This window comes from Rhipicephalus sanguineus, chromosome 8, assembly GCF_013339695.2.
Source record: "Rhipicephalus sanguineus isolate Rsan-2018 chromosome 8, BIME_Rsan_1.4, whole genome shotgun sequence".
NCBI lineage: Eukaryota > Metazoa > Arthropoda > Arachnida > Ixodida > Ixodidae > Rhipicephalus > Rhipicephalus sanguineus.
The window spans coordinates 49,646,777-49,665,631 of record NC_051183.1 but is presented as its reverse complement, the minus strand read 5'-3'; the positions used below and the strand labels follow the sequence as shown (position 1 = coordinate 49,665,631).

The window sequence follows — 18,855 nt, the reverse complement described above, 5'->3', positions numbered from 1 at the left end:
CCTCCCCTTTCGCTTCCTATCGTTTTTCTTTAACTCCTACTATACGCGCGGAATGTCGCCAGAAAGGATATCCGCTACTGTTGTATGTCATGATCTCTTCAGTGCACTTCAGCGATGTCTAGTAATATCCGAACTTCAAAGAAAGTATTTGACATCCAAAGGTATTGCGATCGGTTTTCTTCGAAATAGGAAAAAAAAGTACGCAGCGCACATGTTGGGGTCCCCTCCGTTTTACCAGCACAGTTTTTTGTCTGCCATGTCCGGTCGAGACTGTTGTTCGCCATATGTGAAGTGTTTCAGATCTTTATCTTTAAGACAATGTGCTTCACTAAGGCACTACTTCGCAGAGCCAACGAAGCTTTAAGCTATGTAGTGTTGGGTGCATTTAGAAAAGAGTTTTGTAACAGTGCAGGAAAGATGAACAAGCATGTCGCGCTTCAATACTCGTAATATTTGACAACAACGGTTAAAAAGGCGATAAAGCGAATTCTTCGAACTCAATACTATTGTCAAATACCCTATTTTACCACGGTTCTCATTTAAGTTTTCTTGTTTCCTATTTTTGGCTTTATAATGTGAAATTTTTGCATCTACACGTTAATAGCGTCAACAAGAGTAGCGAAAACCGTATATATGTTGGAACGTCGTATTTATTCACATAAATAAACAAATGTACAATGAACTGTGGTGTATGTATCCGCATAATAGAACCGCTTCAAAAGGGGTCTATTTTTTATTATGTCCGTAAAGGCGGATGTGCTTCTATAATTGAAATGTTTAAATTAACGTTCTCTTGGCGTAGTGCATCAAATTCAAGAGATAAGTGTACCGGAAATATTTCAACTGGCACACTGCCTTTTGTAATTTGTAGTGCTGTAATCACAATGCGTGCATGTTTAAGTCATCTCAACCTGTGGAGGGGCACTTATTCAACATTTATGTAGTAATATCGAGTGCGTTGTTGAGAGGTTTGATATGCGACTGTTACTCTTTGCCACGCATTTGTGTGCGCGCGCGTGTGTGTGTGTGTGTGTGTGTGTGTGTGTGTGTGTGTGTGTGTGTGTGTGTGTGTGTGTGTGTGTGTGTGTGTGTGTGTGTGTGCGTGCGTGCGTGCGCGCGTGTGTGTGTGTCTGTGTGTGTGTGTGTGCGTGTGCGTGTGCGTGCGCGCGCGTGTGAGTGAGTGAGTAAGTGAGTGAGTGAGTGAGTGAGCGAGTGAGTGAGTGAGTGAGTGAGTGAGTGAGTGAGTGAGTGAGTGAGTGAGTGAGTGAGTGAGTGAGTGAGTGAGTGAGTGAGTGAGTGAGTGAGTGAGTGAGTGAGTGAGTGAGTGAGTGAGTGAGTGAGTGAGTGAGTGAGTGAGTGAGTGAGTGAGTGAGTGAGTGAGTGAGTGAGTGATATCCACAAGGGTCATTTTCCTCAAGAAAAAACATAACAGGAATTCACGGGAACCTGATAATACGGCGAGTATTTCTCTGTACTACTTTTTCCGCGACTTCTCCCGAATTATTGCTGCTATCAGGTTTTCGCACATGCACAATTCAATCTACATCACTTTATGAGAAAGGTCGTGAATATTGCCGCAAATTGTAATTTCGATAAGTGCATTGCCAAATTTCACTATGACACAAATACTGATGTGCCATATCACAAATCGAAGTGAACGCAAGAGCTCGTTTCGGAATGAATCAGTTTGGTCAGCGACATTGATTTCTATGGCAATCGAGAGAGAGAGAACATTTTAATGGAAAGGTGGATATGATGTTCGTCTGGCTATTCGCCTGACATGCTACTCCAGGTGCTTGGTGACGATTATGATATATACACTGATAAACGCATAACAAAGAAAACGAGCCCTTGAAACGCATAACAAAGAAAACGAGCCCTTGAAATTAACACTTCTTTCCTTCATTCATAGCGAGGGTCTCGTTCTGGCAGACTTGATGCTTTCAGGTAGTATGCGAGGGATTATTGGTCAGCTGCCAGCTCGTAATAAGTTCACGTGCTACGTGACGCCAACAGGCAAAAAAGGGTGTGCCACACTCGCCGTCATGGCTACTGGCGGCGCTAACGCTCCCACGTTTAAATGTACATATATACCCTATAAAGTGCACGGGGGGATGGCCGCCGCGGTAGCTCAGTTGGTAGAGCATCGGACGCGTTATTCGAAGGTCGCAGGTTCGGTCCCTGCCCGCGGCAAGCTATCCTTTCGTCCACTTTTCTTTCTTCACATTTACCTTACATTTACTAGTAAAAACATCCCCTATACTTTCCTTGGCATTATTGTCTGTTAGTGCTCATTAGCATAACACATACAGCCACACAAGTTAAGAAAGTGTCGTTCAGGCTCGTGGGCCGCAAGAAAGTCAACAGCACTTTCATGGCACGTAGCGCACAGGTGCTGCAATCGAATATACTGAAGTCAGTCATTGCTTTTGGGGCGTTCGTATTCTTTTCTGAGGTATGCTCACTGGTTACATTTCGCGCTATACCACAAATGTAACTTCGCACCATTCGATCTCTCACCGTGCAGCAATGTGCAACAAAGGTTAGTGAAGTTGCCTAGTAAAATGCTTGTGTATTGTGTTAATATGTATTAAAAATATGTCTAATAATTTTGGTATAGCTCATTACATATGCTAATTTATAAAATCTATGATACCTCATAGCAACTGCGCATTGCTCAAAATTTTCCACCATAGAACTTTTCCGGGGTGTGTAGCGCACATGCAGCTGTACGTCTTATAATCGCAATAGCAACTATCCTGCACTTGTATTTAGCCCTTAGCTTGATCGTTGTTATTGAGATGTACGCTTCTACGAAGTCAAATTGACTTCCTCTTTTATTGTTGCTGAGAATTCGTGTTCACTTTTGTTTACCCACATAATCTATTTTCTCCTTTGCTATTTCAGGATTTCATTGCTTTTTTCTTTATCGGACCTTCAACTATCCTTTGGCTGCAAGTCCGACAAGTGTTTGCAATGTGTCATTTGTAATAACTTAAAAAAACACTCATGCATTCATTATCACGAAGGCAAATGCTTATACGGCAGAAAACGTCCTCGCTCTTAAATGAAGAGCAATGATAATTTAAGAACAATGTCATCGTTCTGAAGCTTTATATAAGCCCTATACTTGGCGTGTGTGCCGAACGCGGGTCCCATACGTTTACTTTAGTAGCATGTGAATATATTGCGCTGAATATAGCTATTTTAAATCTCTATTCGTCTCGTAGTCATACGCATATTTTGCTTTTGATTGAGAGCTGAAGGCCACAACGCTTTTACGGGCTTTACCGTTCAGCTCGCCGCTCCGTCTTCAAGCTATAAAGACTGCGTTGCAATCCATCCCGCACTATTCACTTGGCGATGCCGCCAAGTGTGAGAGCTGGTACGCCGCCTGAGTGAAGGTGGCCACGCAACTTTATCAGGTGGCAACCTTGTTAGAAATTAACAGCTTTTACTTATAGTAATGACAAATTCCTTAGTTCATTCACCCTCTGAGCGTCGTTTTCATCGCGATAACGAAGCTCGCCCGCAATCGAAGCGGCACTGGTAATGTGAGCGCCTGCAGCGTCGGGTAGCCGCTGCTACGGGTCGTCACTCAAGCTTGCCATGCAGCCGATCACGAGACAAAGCGTGGCGCACCATGCAATCTGTCGGCGCATTTGTTGTTTTGGGACAGCGGCTATGTTATTATACAGCGCGCAATTATTTTGAACAGCTCGCTCTCGATTTGCAACACACTATTGTTGGCGTGGCCGCTAGGCTTACTTAGTCATATTCTACGCATTATAACTTGTTAGCAGCTCAACTGAAACCCAAGGCCCTTTGAGTCTATCTATCTATCTATCTATCTATCTATCTATCTATCTATCTATCTATCTATCTATCTATCTATCTATCTATCTATCTATCTATCTATCTATCTATCTATCTATCTATCTATCTATCTATCTATCTATCTATCTATCTATCTATCTATCTATCTATCTATCTATCTATCTATGCTTGTGTATTGTGTTATGTGTGTGGTGAATAAAAGAAAATTCAGTTGATAGTCAGCGCTCGTGTCGTCGTTTCCTTATTCTTCTGTGTTCGTGTGTGTGCGCTGTGTTAAGATGGCTATCTATCTATCTATCTATCTATCTATCTATCTATCTATCTATCTATCTATCTATCTATCTATCTATCTATCTATCTATCTATCTATCTATCTATCTATCTATCTATCTATCTATCTAGCCGCCTACGTCTGGGTGATCGCCTCCTTAACTCGGTGTAGACCAAAATTGGCATGGCAGCGTAAGAGCACTTGACGAATATGACTGTCTGCTCATGGCATGAATAACGTGAAAATCCTTTCGCGAACGCCGTAAAACCCTTTCCCTTAGACACGTGTGACACATGTCCGTTTACCACGGGCCGTGGTGTAGGGGTATGCGCCACAGGTGATTCACATTTTATATCTACCCAGGAACGGCGAGAACTGACGTTGGTAATTTAAATGCGAGAACGTTAAGAAAGACAGACATCGGCAGCGTCGACCCGACCAATGCGAAGAATAAAAACTAGGATCCCAGCAGGAATCGAACCCAAGCATTTTGCTTGACAGTGAGGTTTTCTACAACAGAGCCACGCCAGGTCCAAAAACTGCTTTGGAAAAACACCCTATGCAGGCGTAGTGTCGGTGCAACGTCAATTGTGGTTGTGGTGCTGGCTATATAATTTTATCACAACGCAATAAACTGTACATATATACTCCTACGATACAGGCGTCATTTCAGGTTAACGTCTGTGGTTCCAGTGTTTGCTCTGCTTTTATAAGCAGTCTAATAGACATCACGAAATATATGCCTATGATTCAACAAGCTATACTCAAACGTTGCTCGACCACGGAGGAATAAGCTAACGGAAGTTACGTATGATATTCACATCACCCCACCGTAAAGTGCACTTCGTTTCGATGATACTGACGTACGTGCTCTAACTTGAGTGCAGACAGTACTGACGTTACGTCAGACCATAAGTTATCCCTTAAACGCCACTGTTATCAATACGCCTGGTAAGCAGACTATGTGCGCACAACTACGACACTTACAAAAGGCACGTCGATCCACCTCGTAACGCTTGCCTCAAAGCCAAAAAATGGAATCTTTTTGACAGCAGTCATATAAAGCTGCTTCGCGTGAAACTGATTCTCACAAGGCGAGGGATCTGCCGAATTTTTACGCATATTGGTAGACAACGTCCTTGACTTCAATCAGAGAGACATCTAAGAAAATTAAAAATGGTCCTTTTGAGATGGTCCTTTTGAGAAAACTATTTACTAACTTCGGCATTATTGGAAAACGCCATACTTTTCCGCAAAATTTTGAAGTATAACGGTGAGTGTGAAAAGCACGAAATTTTCAAAAAAGCTGAGATATCAAAGTAAATATTTACCGGGTTTTATTACTCTAAGTTTGAGTTGCCTGCAGCAATAAATTCCTGAAATACAGGCATTTTGTTCAGTTTACCTTGTTTGTAATATTTTTCTCAATAGTACTTCCACTGCAAAGAGCAGAAAATACTCATCAGACTGCATTTCAATTGCTCTTTGATGAATTTAAATATTGCGGCCAAAGTTTTTTTCTATAGGTGCGCTCAATGATCAAGAATTGCGAAAGGGGCGCAAAAGTTTTTTTTTCGGCCAAAATTTGTATATTTCTAGGCCGTGAAATTTATTTTCGCAGAACTAACTTTGAGATTATTGTTGGGTTTACAGCATGCGCCAAAAGAAAATTTCATGAAAAATAAAAATGGTGACCAGAACAGCATGTTCGTTCACCTGAACACACCCCGTGTTCTTTTCTGTTGCCTCCGTTTGCCCGAACCGAATCTGAAGGCAAAAAGCCATTTATCGTCATTGTTTTTGTGTATGTTTTGTGCATTTATTCTCTTGGGGATGCTAACCCTATATGTCAATTAGAACTCAAAGTAAAGAGCACAAGAATGGAATATCACAGACAAGAAATGTTTATTGGCTGTCAATTCTGTCCGAGGTATCCTCCACCAAAGCCACAACCAGCGTTGTGTTCGAACAACGACTGTCCGTACCCTCCCTGCTGACTAGCAGCTCCTTTTCGGAACCCGGCAGAACCCTGGTTATGTCCGGAACCGAAGGTTTTGCTGTAGCTGGCCGAGAATCTCGAGGTGTGGCTGTATTCCCGGTTGTTGTAGGCGTTCACGTTCCTGTTCGCAGCACCACTGCCAAAGCCCACAGATCCCTGGGGGTGCCCAGCCGCACCACCCTGGAATCCACCCTGCTGGCCGCCAGCCGAAGAGCCCTAGCCCGACTGAAATCCTCGACCATAGCGGAGACCGCCGCCGTAGCCTAGACCACCGTAACCGAGACGCCCGAGTCCGATGCCGCTTCCGTACCCTAGACCACCGGTTCCAATGAGACCAGTGCCAACCACTGCAGGACCGGCGAAGCCAGCTCCACCATAGCCTCCGAGTCCAGCTGCGCCGATGCCTGCACCTCCAAGACCAGCTGCTCCGATGCCTGCACTTCCGAGAGCAGCACCTCCTAGACCAGCTGCTCCGATGCCTGCACCTGCGAGACCAGCACCTCCTAGACCAGCTGCTCCAATGCCTGCACCTCCGAGGCCAGCACCTCCAAGACCAGCTGCTCCGATGCCTGCGCCTCCGAGAGCAGCACCTCCTAGACCAGCTGCTCCGATGCCTGCACCTCCGAGAGCAGCACCTCCAAGACCAGCTGCTCCGATGCCTGCCCCTCCGAGAGCAGCACCTCCAAGAGCAGCTGCCCCGATGCCTGCACTTCCGAGACCAACGCCTCCTAGACCAGCTGCCCCGATACCTGCGCCTCCGAGACCAGCGCCGATGAGACCGGGTCCCACACCAGCGCCGTAGCCACCGACTCCGAGACCACCGCCCAGAAGGCCTCCGCGCCCTTCGACCTTCTCTTTCTTAGCGGCTTCCTCAGCGAAGGCTCCGCAAGCCACGAGGGCGCAGAGAGCGGCGGCGACAAAGAACTGTTGCGAAGAAATAAATGCGTATAGTTGAAATAGGCTGTAATGGCTCAATATTAAATCATTGTATCAAGAACAATAATGGCGAAGAATTCATTACTTCTATTGTTACTTCTATATACTTCTATATATTACTTCTGTGTATTGCAGGACTAAACATTGCGGTATAATATGTTCGCATTGCCGGAACGCTCACAGATACTTTATAATCCAAAAAGGCACAGTATTATTTTGTGTCCCAAGTTTGTCCTAGAAGCATATGGGAGTTTAAATTCAGTGGGACTGCGCACTGTTGCCTATACGTACGTGTATCACTTATGGCCACACAAAATGCAAATTGTAGGATGGTTGCTTTTTTTCTTTTAGTATTGCACTCCTAAGTGTGATGCTAACTGAGACAACTCTACCAACTGTTATGTGTATACACTTTCGTCAAAGCTCCATGTTAACAATTGGTTGAGGAAATAGGATCACATGATACATTAATGATTTTAGACTACACAAATAAAATGATGTAGTAGAAAAGCGATGAAGTAACTCGCATCACTGCTGCCTGCAATCATATTTAACATTTCCAGAAAATTCTCAAATGTATCTCGGTCATCGTTACCAGCATATAATTCTCTACTCTTAGCTTGTACACTTCCTTTCAATTCATTCGCTGGCCACGCGCAACATCTCGTGCCAAAATGGCTTTTCATTTTTTTTTTTGAAAGTGAAAAATATTAAGATTAGGAAAATGGCTTTTTTATAAAGTACGCTTCTTCAGTTCTTGCCGAAGTCTAATTCTTGAAATGTACCTTTTTCTTTTGCTGCGAAAATTATAGAAACACTGCCACAAATATCAGTGCACGTTACCTACATTAGCGTGCTACAACAGAGAAATCTTGTTACCTTCATTGTTCGAGGGTTCTTGGGTTTTACGCAATCTCTTTGCTTAACCAAAAACCTGTGAATCGAGCGCTGGCAGTGACTGAATTCTACCGTGCGGGGTCGTCCTATTTATACCCCATTCGAAAGAGTCTTCAGAAAAGCCATATAAAAACACAAACAAAACAGGAAATGACGGATAATGGTTTCTACGAGGCGATCAGCGTTGCGGACGCGTTGCTTCCATCTTCGAAAAAATCCTGGCTGAAAAGTAGGGGACGTTATCTCTCAAGCTCAACGCGTCTTGGTCATTTATGTGGTATTCGTAGAAACTTGCTTCTGTTCCCCGGGATGGTGCAGTGCTCTCATTTCCCCTCCTATCAACCGGCTCAATTCACACAGTCTTCCCCTCTTCCTTCCTATCTATTTCGTATTTCTTTAACTCGTAATATATGTGCGGAATGTTGCCAGAAAGGATATCCACTACCGTAGTATGTTATGATCTCTTCAGTGTTCTTCAAAGCGGTGTCGAGTAATTTCCTACCCTCATAGTAAGAATACCCAAAGGTTTCGAGGTTGATTTTCTTCGAAATACAAAAAAAGCACGCAGAGGACAGATTTGAACCTCTTCTATTTCAATAGCACAAATTTGTGTCTGTGTTATCCCATCGGGATTGTTGTTGACCGTGTAAAACGTTTCAGACTTTTAACGTTACGACAACGTGCTTCACTAAGGCACTAATTCGTCGAGCCCTCAAAGCCTTCAGTTATCTGATGTTGGGCTCATTTAGCAAAAATCTTTGTAACAATGCAGGAAAATGCAACGAGAAGCATGTCACGTTTTCAATACTCGTTTTCTTTGACAACGATCGTTAAAATGGGAAGGACCGAATCGCTTCAACTCAATATTATCGTGAGATAACATGTTTTGCAATGGCACAGTTATCATTTCATTTTGTTATATCATATCTTCAGCTTTGTACTTTGAGTATATTTCCATACCTACACGCTACTACCGTCAAAAAGAGTAGTAACAACAGTCCATACATCCGAATATCTTATTCATATAAGTAAAGAGAAGCTATTTTGAACGTTAGCGTATGTACCTGCATAATAGAACCGTCTCAAAACGTGTCGCTTTCGGATTATTACTGTTAAGGCGGATAGTCTTTTGGTGTAGTCCAGCAAACTCGAGTGGTAACTGCAGCTGAAATATTTAGCTGGCCATCGGGATTTTATCATTTTTAGAGCTGCTAATGACAATGCGTGCATGTTTATTTGAAGTGAACCCGTGGAGGTGCATTTATGCAACATTTTTATAGTAATATCGGGTGCACTGGTAGGACATTTGATATGCGGCTGTCGCCTCTCTGCCGCGCATTCTTTTCATTTTTTTTTTCTGATGACCGCCAGTGTCATTTTCGCTAAAAAAAAGAAATAAACAAATATACGAGAAGCTGATAACCCTTGGCGATTGCGTTGTATTAGTTTCTCCCCATGACCACTTCTTCAGTATTATTATTATCAGATTATCGCTGTCGCACAGCTTATTCTGCGTATTTTTCTGTGTTTTATTGTGTAGTACTTGTGTATTTTGTTAATATGCTTTAACAATGTGTAGTATTGTTTGTGGTATTGGTATTGTATATGCTAATTTCTCAAACCTATGATACACAACAGCAACTCCGCATTACTCAAAAATTTGCCCCGCACCTTTCCTGGTGTATGTAACGAATATGCAATTGTACTCCTTATATTCGGGAGAGGAACTATCATGTATTGGTATGTAACCCTTAACTTGATCATTGGTATCGAGAAGTACGCTTCTACAAATTTATTTTGCCTTTTGATTGCTGCTGAGGCTGCGCCCTCATTTATGTTTACCCAATTATTTGCGTTGTCTTTTAGGATTTACTTCCTTTTCGTTTATCGGAGCTTCAGCTAGCCTTTGGCTACAAGTCCGACGAGTGTTTGCAATATGTAAATATGTGATATGGAAATGTGAACATGGAAATATGTGAATATGTGATATGAAACAAAAACGCTCAGTCATTCATTATCACGAAGGCAAATGCTTCTACGGCGGCAAGGCCCTTTGCTCTTATGTGAAAAGCTCCTTTGCGTTGTCAATATTTTAAAAAATGCGCAGCATGCACTAGGGGCGCAAGGCTGGAACCATCAGCGGAGCTAGTGTTCGACCTAGCTGAGTTTTGCTAGTAAGGCCAACCTTTTGGTGAGAGGCTAAGTTTTCGCTAGTAGCATAAGTATGTCTAGACTTGGCTAGACATGTAACGTGACTACGTGTTACGTGATGTTGTGATTTTAGTCACGCGACTAGCTGTTAGGCAGTTTATGGTGGGGACATATCAAGTGACTAGCTATTACGCAACGTTGCGTGATTTTAGTCGCGTGACAAAATGTTTCGTGATTCTTAATCACTTGACCAAAGATTGCGTGATGTTACGTTATTTTTAATCGCGCGAGTAGTCCCACGATGTTACATGATTCTAGTGATGTGGCTAGTTGCGTCATGTTACGTCATTTTAGTCACGTGAGTGTTACGTGGTTTTACTCATCTGACTGGATGTTACGTGATGTTACGTGATTGTAGTCACGTGACTAGATAAATCAGTCACTTGACTGTTATTACGCAATGCTTCGCACTAGTGTTGCCAAGCCTCAAGGAAACGCGGAGCGGGACGGCCATCTTTGCTTCTCTTTATTTTTCTATTTCTTCGTTCATCTCTTGTTTCTTTTTCTTTCATATCTCTGTTTATTCTATGCCTTTTTTTTGTCTCTGTTTATTTCTACTTTTTTCTTTCTCTCTCTATGTATCTCTTTGTCTTTCTCGCTCTTTCTATCTTTCTCATTCTTGCCCGTCTTTCTTTCTCTAGATTTATCGCTTCCTTTTTCTTTCTATGTGTTTCTCTCTGTTCATACTGCCTCTATCTCACTTTCTCTGTCTTTTTTCCCTTTCTTTCTCTCTATGCTATGTTTTACTATCTCCCCTCCTCCTTTCTCTCCTCCTCACCCTCCCTCCCCTTCCCGCCATCTTGCTATACAATACTCTAAAAGTATATGCTATGCTCTGCTAGCATGCCTGGATAGCCAGGACATTCGCCATTGGATCGTAGGTACGCGGGTTCGAATCCCGCCGCCTCATCAGAATTGTTTTCGCCATGATTTTCTCTTTCTTTATATCCCTTTTTATGCCTCTCTGTTTCTTTCACTATTTATTTATGTCTCTCTCTCTCTGTACTCGCTTTCGCATCTCTCCCATCAGGGTTATTACAGGCCACGCTGGAGAAATCGGTGCGCGTGTTTCGGGAGTATTGGGAGTTATGCGCCTCAGTAATGCTGCTAGAGCCGAGATCAGAAGTTTAAATTTGACCTGACTGCGAAGCAAACTCCTGAGATAGGAAATGAAACTTTCTTGTACATGCACTGTAAACATACTTGGTGAAAATGCCGGCACCAGTGTACAAAAATGGAAAAACGCAACATGAGGGTTGTGTAGCCTCAAGACTATGCGCCTCAAGACTATGCGAAAGTATTTCGAGCTTACAAGAAGCACGACTGAAAACAGCCAGAGATGGCAATATCTTTTAATAAATTGTCACAATAACACCTCACATGCAATATATAGTCATAACTGACGAAGTGTCATAGTGATCATTAAAAACGAATATTAAATACGAGATCAACTTTTTAAAAAATGTGTCGCTGTATGTGGCACCATCGCACTAATAAGTTTCTCCGCATTTTTTTTTTCGCAAAGCGCCTCATTTATTACTCAAGGATGAGTCTGAAGTAGTTCTGCATAATTTTTTATAAAGATAAAAATGTGTTCAGTTTAGTATGTGTTTAGAGTTGTAAGGGTGTCCTTGTGAAATACTGCGACGCGATAGAAACAGAAAAAAAATAATAGAAGAACATAGGGCCAGTATATATTAGATATCTAATTCTTTTTGCTCTTATGCAGACGTTTGTAGAGCTTTTCAAGTGTATCAGAATATTTCACTGACTCAATTATTCACGCCGTCAAATATTTTGAATGCACTACTTTGGTCTACGTGCTTCAGGTATACTTGTCGTATGTCAAAAATAATCTAGTGCTCCTTCGGGCGCACATACAAGACCTGTGACACTAACCACACAAAATGAGACAAGGCGGCGTTGGCACTCTTCACGAGGTAAACCGACCGTGGTTAATCCTGCTGCTTTCATGTACGTGAACCGAACTTGAAAGCCAAGCAATGCCCTTAATCATCACTGTATTATATGTGTTCGGTGTATTTGCTCGGTTGGGGATGCTTGCCCTATTTTTGTCAATTAGAACAACAAGTGAAGGGCACAAGAATGGTATATCACAGAGCAGAAACGTTTTATTGGCTGTAAATTTTATCCGAGGTATCCTCCACCGAAGCCAGAACCGGCGTTGTGTCCGAACGTCGACTGACCGTATCCGCCCTGGTTTCCAGCAGCTCCACTTCCGAATCCAGCAGAGCCCTGCTTGTGTCCGGAACCGAAGTTCTTGCTATCGCTGGCCGAGAATCCTGAAGTGTGGCTGTATCCCCGGTTGTTGTTGTAGGCGTTTACGTTCCTGTTGGCAGCACCACCGCCAAAGCCCACAGATCCCTGGTTGTGTCCGGCAGCGCCACCCTGGTATCCGCCCTGCTGACCACCAGCCGAAGATCCGTAGCCGGACTGGAATCCTCTGCCGTAGCCGAGACCGCCGCCATAGCCGAGACCACCGTAACCAAGACGACCGAGTCCGATACCGCTTCCGTATCCGAGACCACCGGTTCCGACGAGACCAGTGCCTGCCACAGCAGGGCCAGCGAAACCTGCTCCTCCATAGCCACCGAGCCCAGCTGCTCCAATGCCTGCACCTCCGAGACCAGCCCCTCCAAGACCAGCTGCTCCGATGCCTGCACCTCCGAGACCAGCGCCGACGAGACCGGGTCCAACACCGGCGCCGTAGCCGCCGACTCCGAGGCCACCGCCCAGAAGGCCTCCACGCCCTTCGACCTTCTCCTTTTTGGCAGCTTCCTTGGCGTAAGCTCCGTAAGCCACGAGGGCGCAGATAGCGACGACGACGTAGAACTGTTGAGAAGAAACAAACGGGCATGATTGAAATAGGCCTTCATGGCTGAATATTAAGATCATTGTGTCAGGAATAATAATGAGAGGGAGTTCATTTCTTCTGTCGAGATCCTGAAGCATGTAAGTTCTTAGACTAGAACGAAACATTCCTAAATTATATGTTCGCATTGACGGTACTCACACAGATGTTTTCATAATCGAAAAGGTCACTTTTGTGCTTTTGGAGGATGACGGGCTTGTACGAACGCCTCTGACATGTGGTGCAGTCCCGCACGCTGCAGTGAATTCGCTGCTCCTCTTTTTTGTCTTTTTGCCTTTTATTCCTTCTCTTGCCTCCTCTCTCTTTCTTATCTTTCTATTCCCTTTCTCTAATCCCTAAGTGTAGGTTAGCAAACAGAAAGTATTTCTGGTTAACCTAGTTGCCCTCTCCCTTTCTGGTCCCTTCCTTCCTTCCAAGTGTGTCATAAAAACATGTGGTGGTTGGAATTCGTGGGACTGGGCATCGTTGCGTCTACGTACGTGTATCCCTCCTGAATACACAGAATACGACGTGTACGGTGGTTGCTTTTCTGTATTTTTTTAATCATTGCACTCCTCAGTGTGATCCTCCCTGAGAAGACTCTAAGCTCTATTGCATGAATGAACTTTCGTCAAAGGCATATCTGAACAGTGATTCAGGGAAATTGGATGAATGGACGCATTTGTTGTTTTAAGACAGGGGAAACAAAATGACGAAGTTATAGTACCAAAGCTCTAAACTAGTTCGCATCACTGTTGCCTTCGATCATTTCGAACGTCGCCAAATAATTCTCAAATGTACAGCGGTCATCTTTAGCAGTATGCGTCTTCTTTATCCTCTATACTTAGATTATATGCTTCCTTCAAAGTTATTCGCTTGCTAGGCGTAACATCTCGTGTCAAAAGGGCTTTTCATATAAAAATACTTTTCAAGAAAAATACTTATTCTGGAGAAAAGTTTTTACAAAATATTCTTTTGCAATCCTTGCCGATGTGTAACACTTGGTAACTGCTCTTTCTTTTTGTGCGAAAATAAAAAAAAAATTTACAGATACCACTGCACATTGCCTATATTACCGTGCTAAAAGAAAGAAATATGCTTACCTTCATTTTTGGCGGTATCTTCGTCCTTTAGACAATCTCCTCGCTGAACCAAAAATCTGATGATCGAGTGTTTGCAGTTACTGAATCTATGCCGGGCGGTGTCGCCGTATTTATACCCCATTCGGTAGAGTCGTCAGAACGGCTAAATAAAAACACAAACAAAAGGGGAAATGACGGATAATTGTTTCCACGAGACGGCCACCGTCGCCGACGTGATGCTTCCCTCGTTGAAGAAATCCAGGCTGAAGAACTGGAGACGTTATCTCTCAATCTGAAAGTGTCTCGCCGGTGTATGTGGTGTTCGTAGAATCTTGCTTCTCTTCCGCCAAATGCTGCACTGTTCACACTCTGTGTCCTATCAACCAGCTCAGTGCACAAAAGCCACCCCTCTCCCTTTCTACCTATTTCATCTTTAAACTCGTAGTATGTGCGTGAAATGCATCCCAGAAAGGATGTCCGCTAGCGCACTGCGTTACGATCGTTTCGACGTACTTGAAAGAGATTTTATGTGATACCTACGCCTCAAAGGAAACGTTTCATGTCTAAAAGTGGGCAGGTGAGTTTCTTCGAAATACAAAAAAAAAGGAGGACAGATACAAGGAGGGTACGAGAAGGGCAGATTCGAGACTCTTTCACTGCAATGCCACAAACTGGTGTCCCTCGTCTCCTGTCAGAATTTTCGTTCACCATCTAAGACGTTTCGGGTCTTTACCTTTAGAACAACGTGCTTCACGAAGACAGTATTTCGCAAAACCCTCAAATGTTCAAGCTCTCTCAAGTTCGGCGCATTGGACAGATAGCTTTGTAACAGAGTCGAAAATTAAAATTAGAAGCATGTCGCGCTTTCAATACTTGTCTTATCTGACAACAATCCTTAGAATGGGAGGAATTTTACATACTTTAGGTTATTACCGCCAACAAGAGCTGTTAACCGTCTATTTGTCCGAATACCATCTTATTCTTATTTATGAGAATAAGAGAGAATAACACTTATAAGTAAAATGACTCAACATTGAACGTTAGTGTATATATCTGCACATTAGAAGCGTGCCAAAACGCGTCTATTTCGTATTTTTACTGTACAGGTGGGTAGACATTTATCAAGTGAAATGTTTAAATTGGCGTTCTCTAGGTGTAGTCTAGCAAACTCTAGAGGTAACTGCATTTTGAAATTTGTGGTGCGGTAATGACAATATGTGCACGTTTAAGTGAACTGAACCTGTGGAGGGACATCTATGCAACATTTCTGTAGGGATATTGAGTGCGTTGGTTAAGACGTTAGATACGCTGCCGTGAACTCTCTGCCACGTAGTTTTTTGTTCTTGGTGTGACATCCGTCAGTGCCATTTTCCTCAAGCAAAATAAAGAAGATCCATGAGAACCTAATAATGCTGCGACGATTGTGTTGCATTACTTATTGCCCGTGACAAGTTTTCGCCATTTGTTGCTGTTATCAGGTTATCGCTCTTGCACAGCTTAATCAACATTATTTTATCTGAAACGTGATGAGATCTTGCCGCAAATTGACAATTTCATAAGTTCACAGAGTCAGATCTCACTGGGATAAAAATAGTGATGTGCGGTAACACAAATTGAAGTGGCGCCTGAGCTTGTTTAGGAAGGAACCAGCTTGAGGAGAGACAATGATTTTTATGGCCATCGAATATTCGTAAGTCAGTCATTGCTATCGTAGCGGCGATACCATTATCTGACATCGGTTCACTCGTCACATTTCGCGCTACGCAGGAAATATTAAACCAGACCATTTTAATTTCTCGCCGTGCAGCAATGTAAACGGAAAACGCCTGATGCATTTTGCAGGCATCCATACTCGAAGTAGTCCTTTTGTGCAAGCTATGATCTCTTAAAACTTCCATAACGTCCTCAAACACCATTTCCTTTGTTTGTTAATGGCATAACGAATCAATAACTTGCTTAATATAGCTCTTTACAAATGAATAAGAGCTATATTTTAGACTCCGTATTGCAGATGGTTAAAGCTCGTGCAAAGATTGTGCGTTTTGTTATATGTATTGTCAACATGTCTTATATTTTTATTATTGTTCCTTATGTGCGCTAATTTCTCAAACCTATGATCCATCAAGGCAGGTGTGCGTTGCTCGAAAATTTGCACCGCACCTTTTGTGAGGTACACAATGCACATGCAATTGTACGTTTTACAATAGCGATAGTAACTATCCTGTATATGTGTATATAACCCTGAACTTTATAATTGTTATCAAAATGTACGTTTCTACGAATATAATTTGAATACTTTTTGACTGTTGCTTAAAATTCACCCTCATTTATGTTTACTCAATTGTTTACTTTCCTGCCTTGCTATATTAGGATTCACTTGATTTTTATTCATCGCACTTTCAACTAGCCGTTACCTCGAAGTCCGACAAGTGCTTGCAATATGTGTATTGCAATATGGAAATTAACACCAATTCATTTATTATCACGTAGGCGAAAGCTTCTACGACGGCAAACCTCTTTGCTCTTAAATAATAACTCTTCTTCGTTCTTAATATTTAAGAATAATGTCGTCCTTCTACAGCCCTTCTCTTATATACATTCTTAATCATGTCCCGCTTAAAGTGCTAGATATAGCCAGGAAATCGGACATTTTTCGTCTGGTTTCCTGGACATAGCCATCATTTAACCAGGACCTGATTAAGAGTGTAGGCCCTATACTTGGCAGGTGTCCCAAACGCGGGCCCCATGTGTTGTCTTCCATACAGTTTTAGGACCTCACTCAGAGAGAGAGAAAAAAACTTTATTGGAAAATCAGTCAATGCACGTCAGGAGAAAGTCCCCCTCCCGCGTCGCCCGCAGCCGTCGGCCGGAACCCCTTGCAACGCTGCAGCAGAAAGGGCTTCACTGATGATTTCCCGCTGGACGTTGGAGTCTGGACTGCGGAGCAGAGCCTCCCAGGATTCTAGAATGTGCGAGCTATCATACTGAGTCTGACATGTGCCCACCATGTGGACCAAATTTTCTGCCGCATCACAAATTTTGCACTGTGACCTGAATACTTCTGGATGCCACTTGCCGTAGAGTAGGGGGTTTGGAAAAACCCCGTCTGTAATTACCGCCACATAACCTCCTCTTTTTTACGGAGCCAACTTCCAAAGTCACTGAAATTACAAACAGAAGAGAGAATATGCGCCCGTACCAAGAAATCGCGGTATACTACAGAATAAATCGGCAAATATACACGGGAGCGGACACCTCACTCAGAATATGCCTATTATAAACCCATTATTCACCCCGTAATCATATGTTTATTTTTCTTTGCACTAAAAGCTGAACTTCAATACGACTGCTCAACAAAAAAGACACGGACAACAGAGAAGGCACACGCAGCCTAAACTTTCAGCTTAATTTATTGTGCCACTGAATCTGTGTATATATACTGACACAGTATACATTACGAATGCGTGTACATGGTTATATATTGACGCAGTATACACTTCACATTCGACTACACTGAATAAAACAATTAAGAGTTGGAAGATGCCGTCACCAAGAAGACATGTTCTTTGTCGCTCAGAGCCCGTGAAGATGAACTAACGAATTTATCGCCCCAATTTGCAAGCGTCTCAACCTCAGTCACTTCGCGAATCAGCTGCTTTCTACCACGGGATACAATCAGGCAAAGAATAAATGAAGGTAGGCACCCACAATCCCAACAATGTAGCGCTAAGAAACTACAGGTGCCATTTCATACGTTGTCCTGGTGATCACGTAGCCTGTCATTGAGGCGCCGCCTGGTTTGCCCAATTTATCGCTTCAGACACGAAAGTGGGAGTCTGTACACCACACGTTAAGCATACTCAACGAACGTGTTTCGGTACCATTTAATGCACTTCTCTGGCGTAATGGCATTGGATCCGTCAGCTTGCATAGCTTCCCGAGCTTGTTGGGAGCAGAAAACACAACCTTTTACGTTTGCCTTCTGGGCTATATTCTTCAATTTATGGGTTGTCCCGTGCACCTACTTTGGGGCGACCTTCTGTGTTACTGCCCGACATACGCAAACGAGAGGCTTCACCTCAGCACTGCACTAAATCAAATGGACGGAAGCGCTTCCACTGTCGCGAAAATATTGGGATCATGGGGCTGCCCATCGCAGTTCCGAAAGGCAACGAAAGCGCTGTTGCGTTTTCTCAAGGATACCGGACTGATTCGCCGTTTGTAATGTCAAACACGGAACTGTTACGCCGGCTGAAAGAGTGACTTTTCTCTCCTCCTCTCTCTAGCTTTCCTTTCCCCTTTCCCAGTGCAGGGTAGCCTACCGGGCTCAGCCCTGGTTAACCTCCCCGCCTTTCTTTTATTCTTATTCTCTCTCTCTCTCTCTCTTTGGGGCGCTTGCCGGAAGCAGCATCAGCAACGGGCTTTCGCGCGCAGGTTCACGCTTCTCTTATAATTCGCTCCGCGACTGACACCAGCACTAGATAGCCTGCCAAGGACAAACGTTCAGTTTGCTGCTCAAAACCTGCGCCCACCACGTGGCATCAAGACTTTCTGAGGGCATTCTTAAAGCACAAACTGGCTATGGCCCGCTTAACAAGCTTGCAGTGTGAAGACGCTGTATTGCAAAAGTGATTTGTTGGTTCGCGGCTCGCACGACCTACACGTGTGGCTATGCTGAAAGCTTAAGCGATGACCACGGAAGCGAACAGCGCGGCTTGTACGACCACACGTGTAGGATCACGACTATTGT

General features: G+C 43.5%; 1 protein-coding gene and 1 long non-coding RNA gene across 3 annotated transcripts in view; one reads left to right on the top strand and one right to left on the bottom strand.

The window, feature by feature from the left end:
- Nucleotides 1-18,855, bottom strand: part of LOC119403213 (acanthoscurrin-1-like) — a 38,540-nt gene that overhangs the window by 3,023 nt on the left and 16,662 nt on the right. The window contains exon 1 of one of the 2 annotated variants that reach the window (XM_049418409.1): nucleotides 12,764-13,080. In XM_049418409.1, coding sequence (XP_049274366.1) covers nucleotides 12,764-13,067 — 304 coding nt within the window. In that variant the 5' untranslated portion in view covers nucleotides 13,068-13,080. Of the gene's footprint in view, nucleotides 1-12,763 lie in introns of those variants that run through there. The other variant, XM_049418408.1, reaches the window with a different exon arrangement.
- Nucleotides 1-18,855, top strand: part of LOC125759532 (uncharacterized) — a 42,404-nt gene that overhangs the window by 8,555 nt on the left and 14,994 nt on the right. The gene's annotated exons all lie outside the window — the stretch shown is intronic.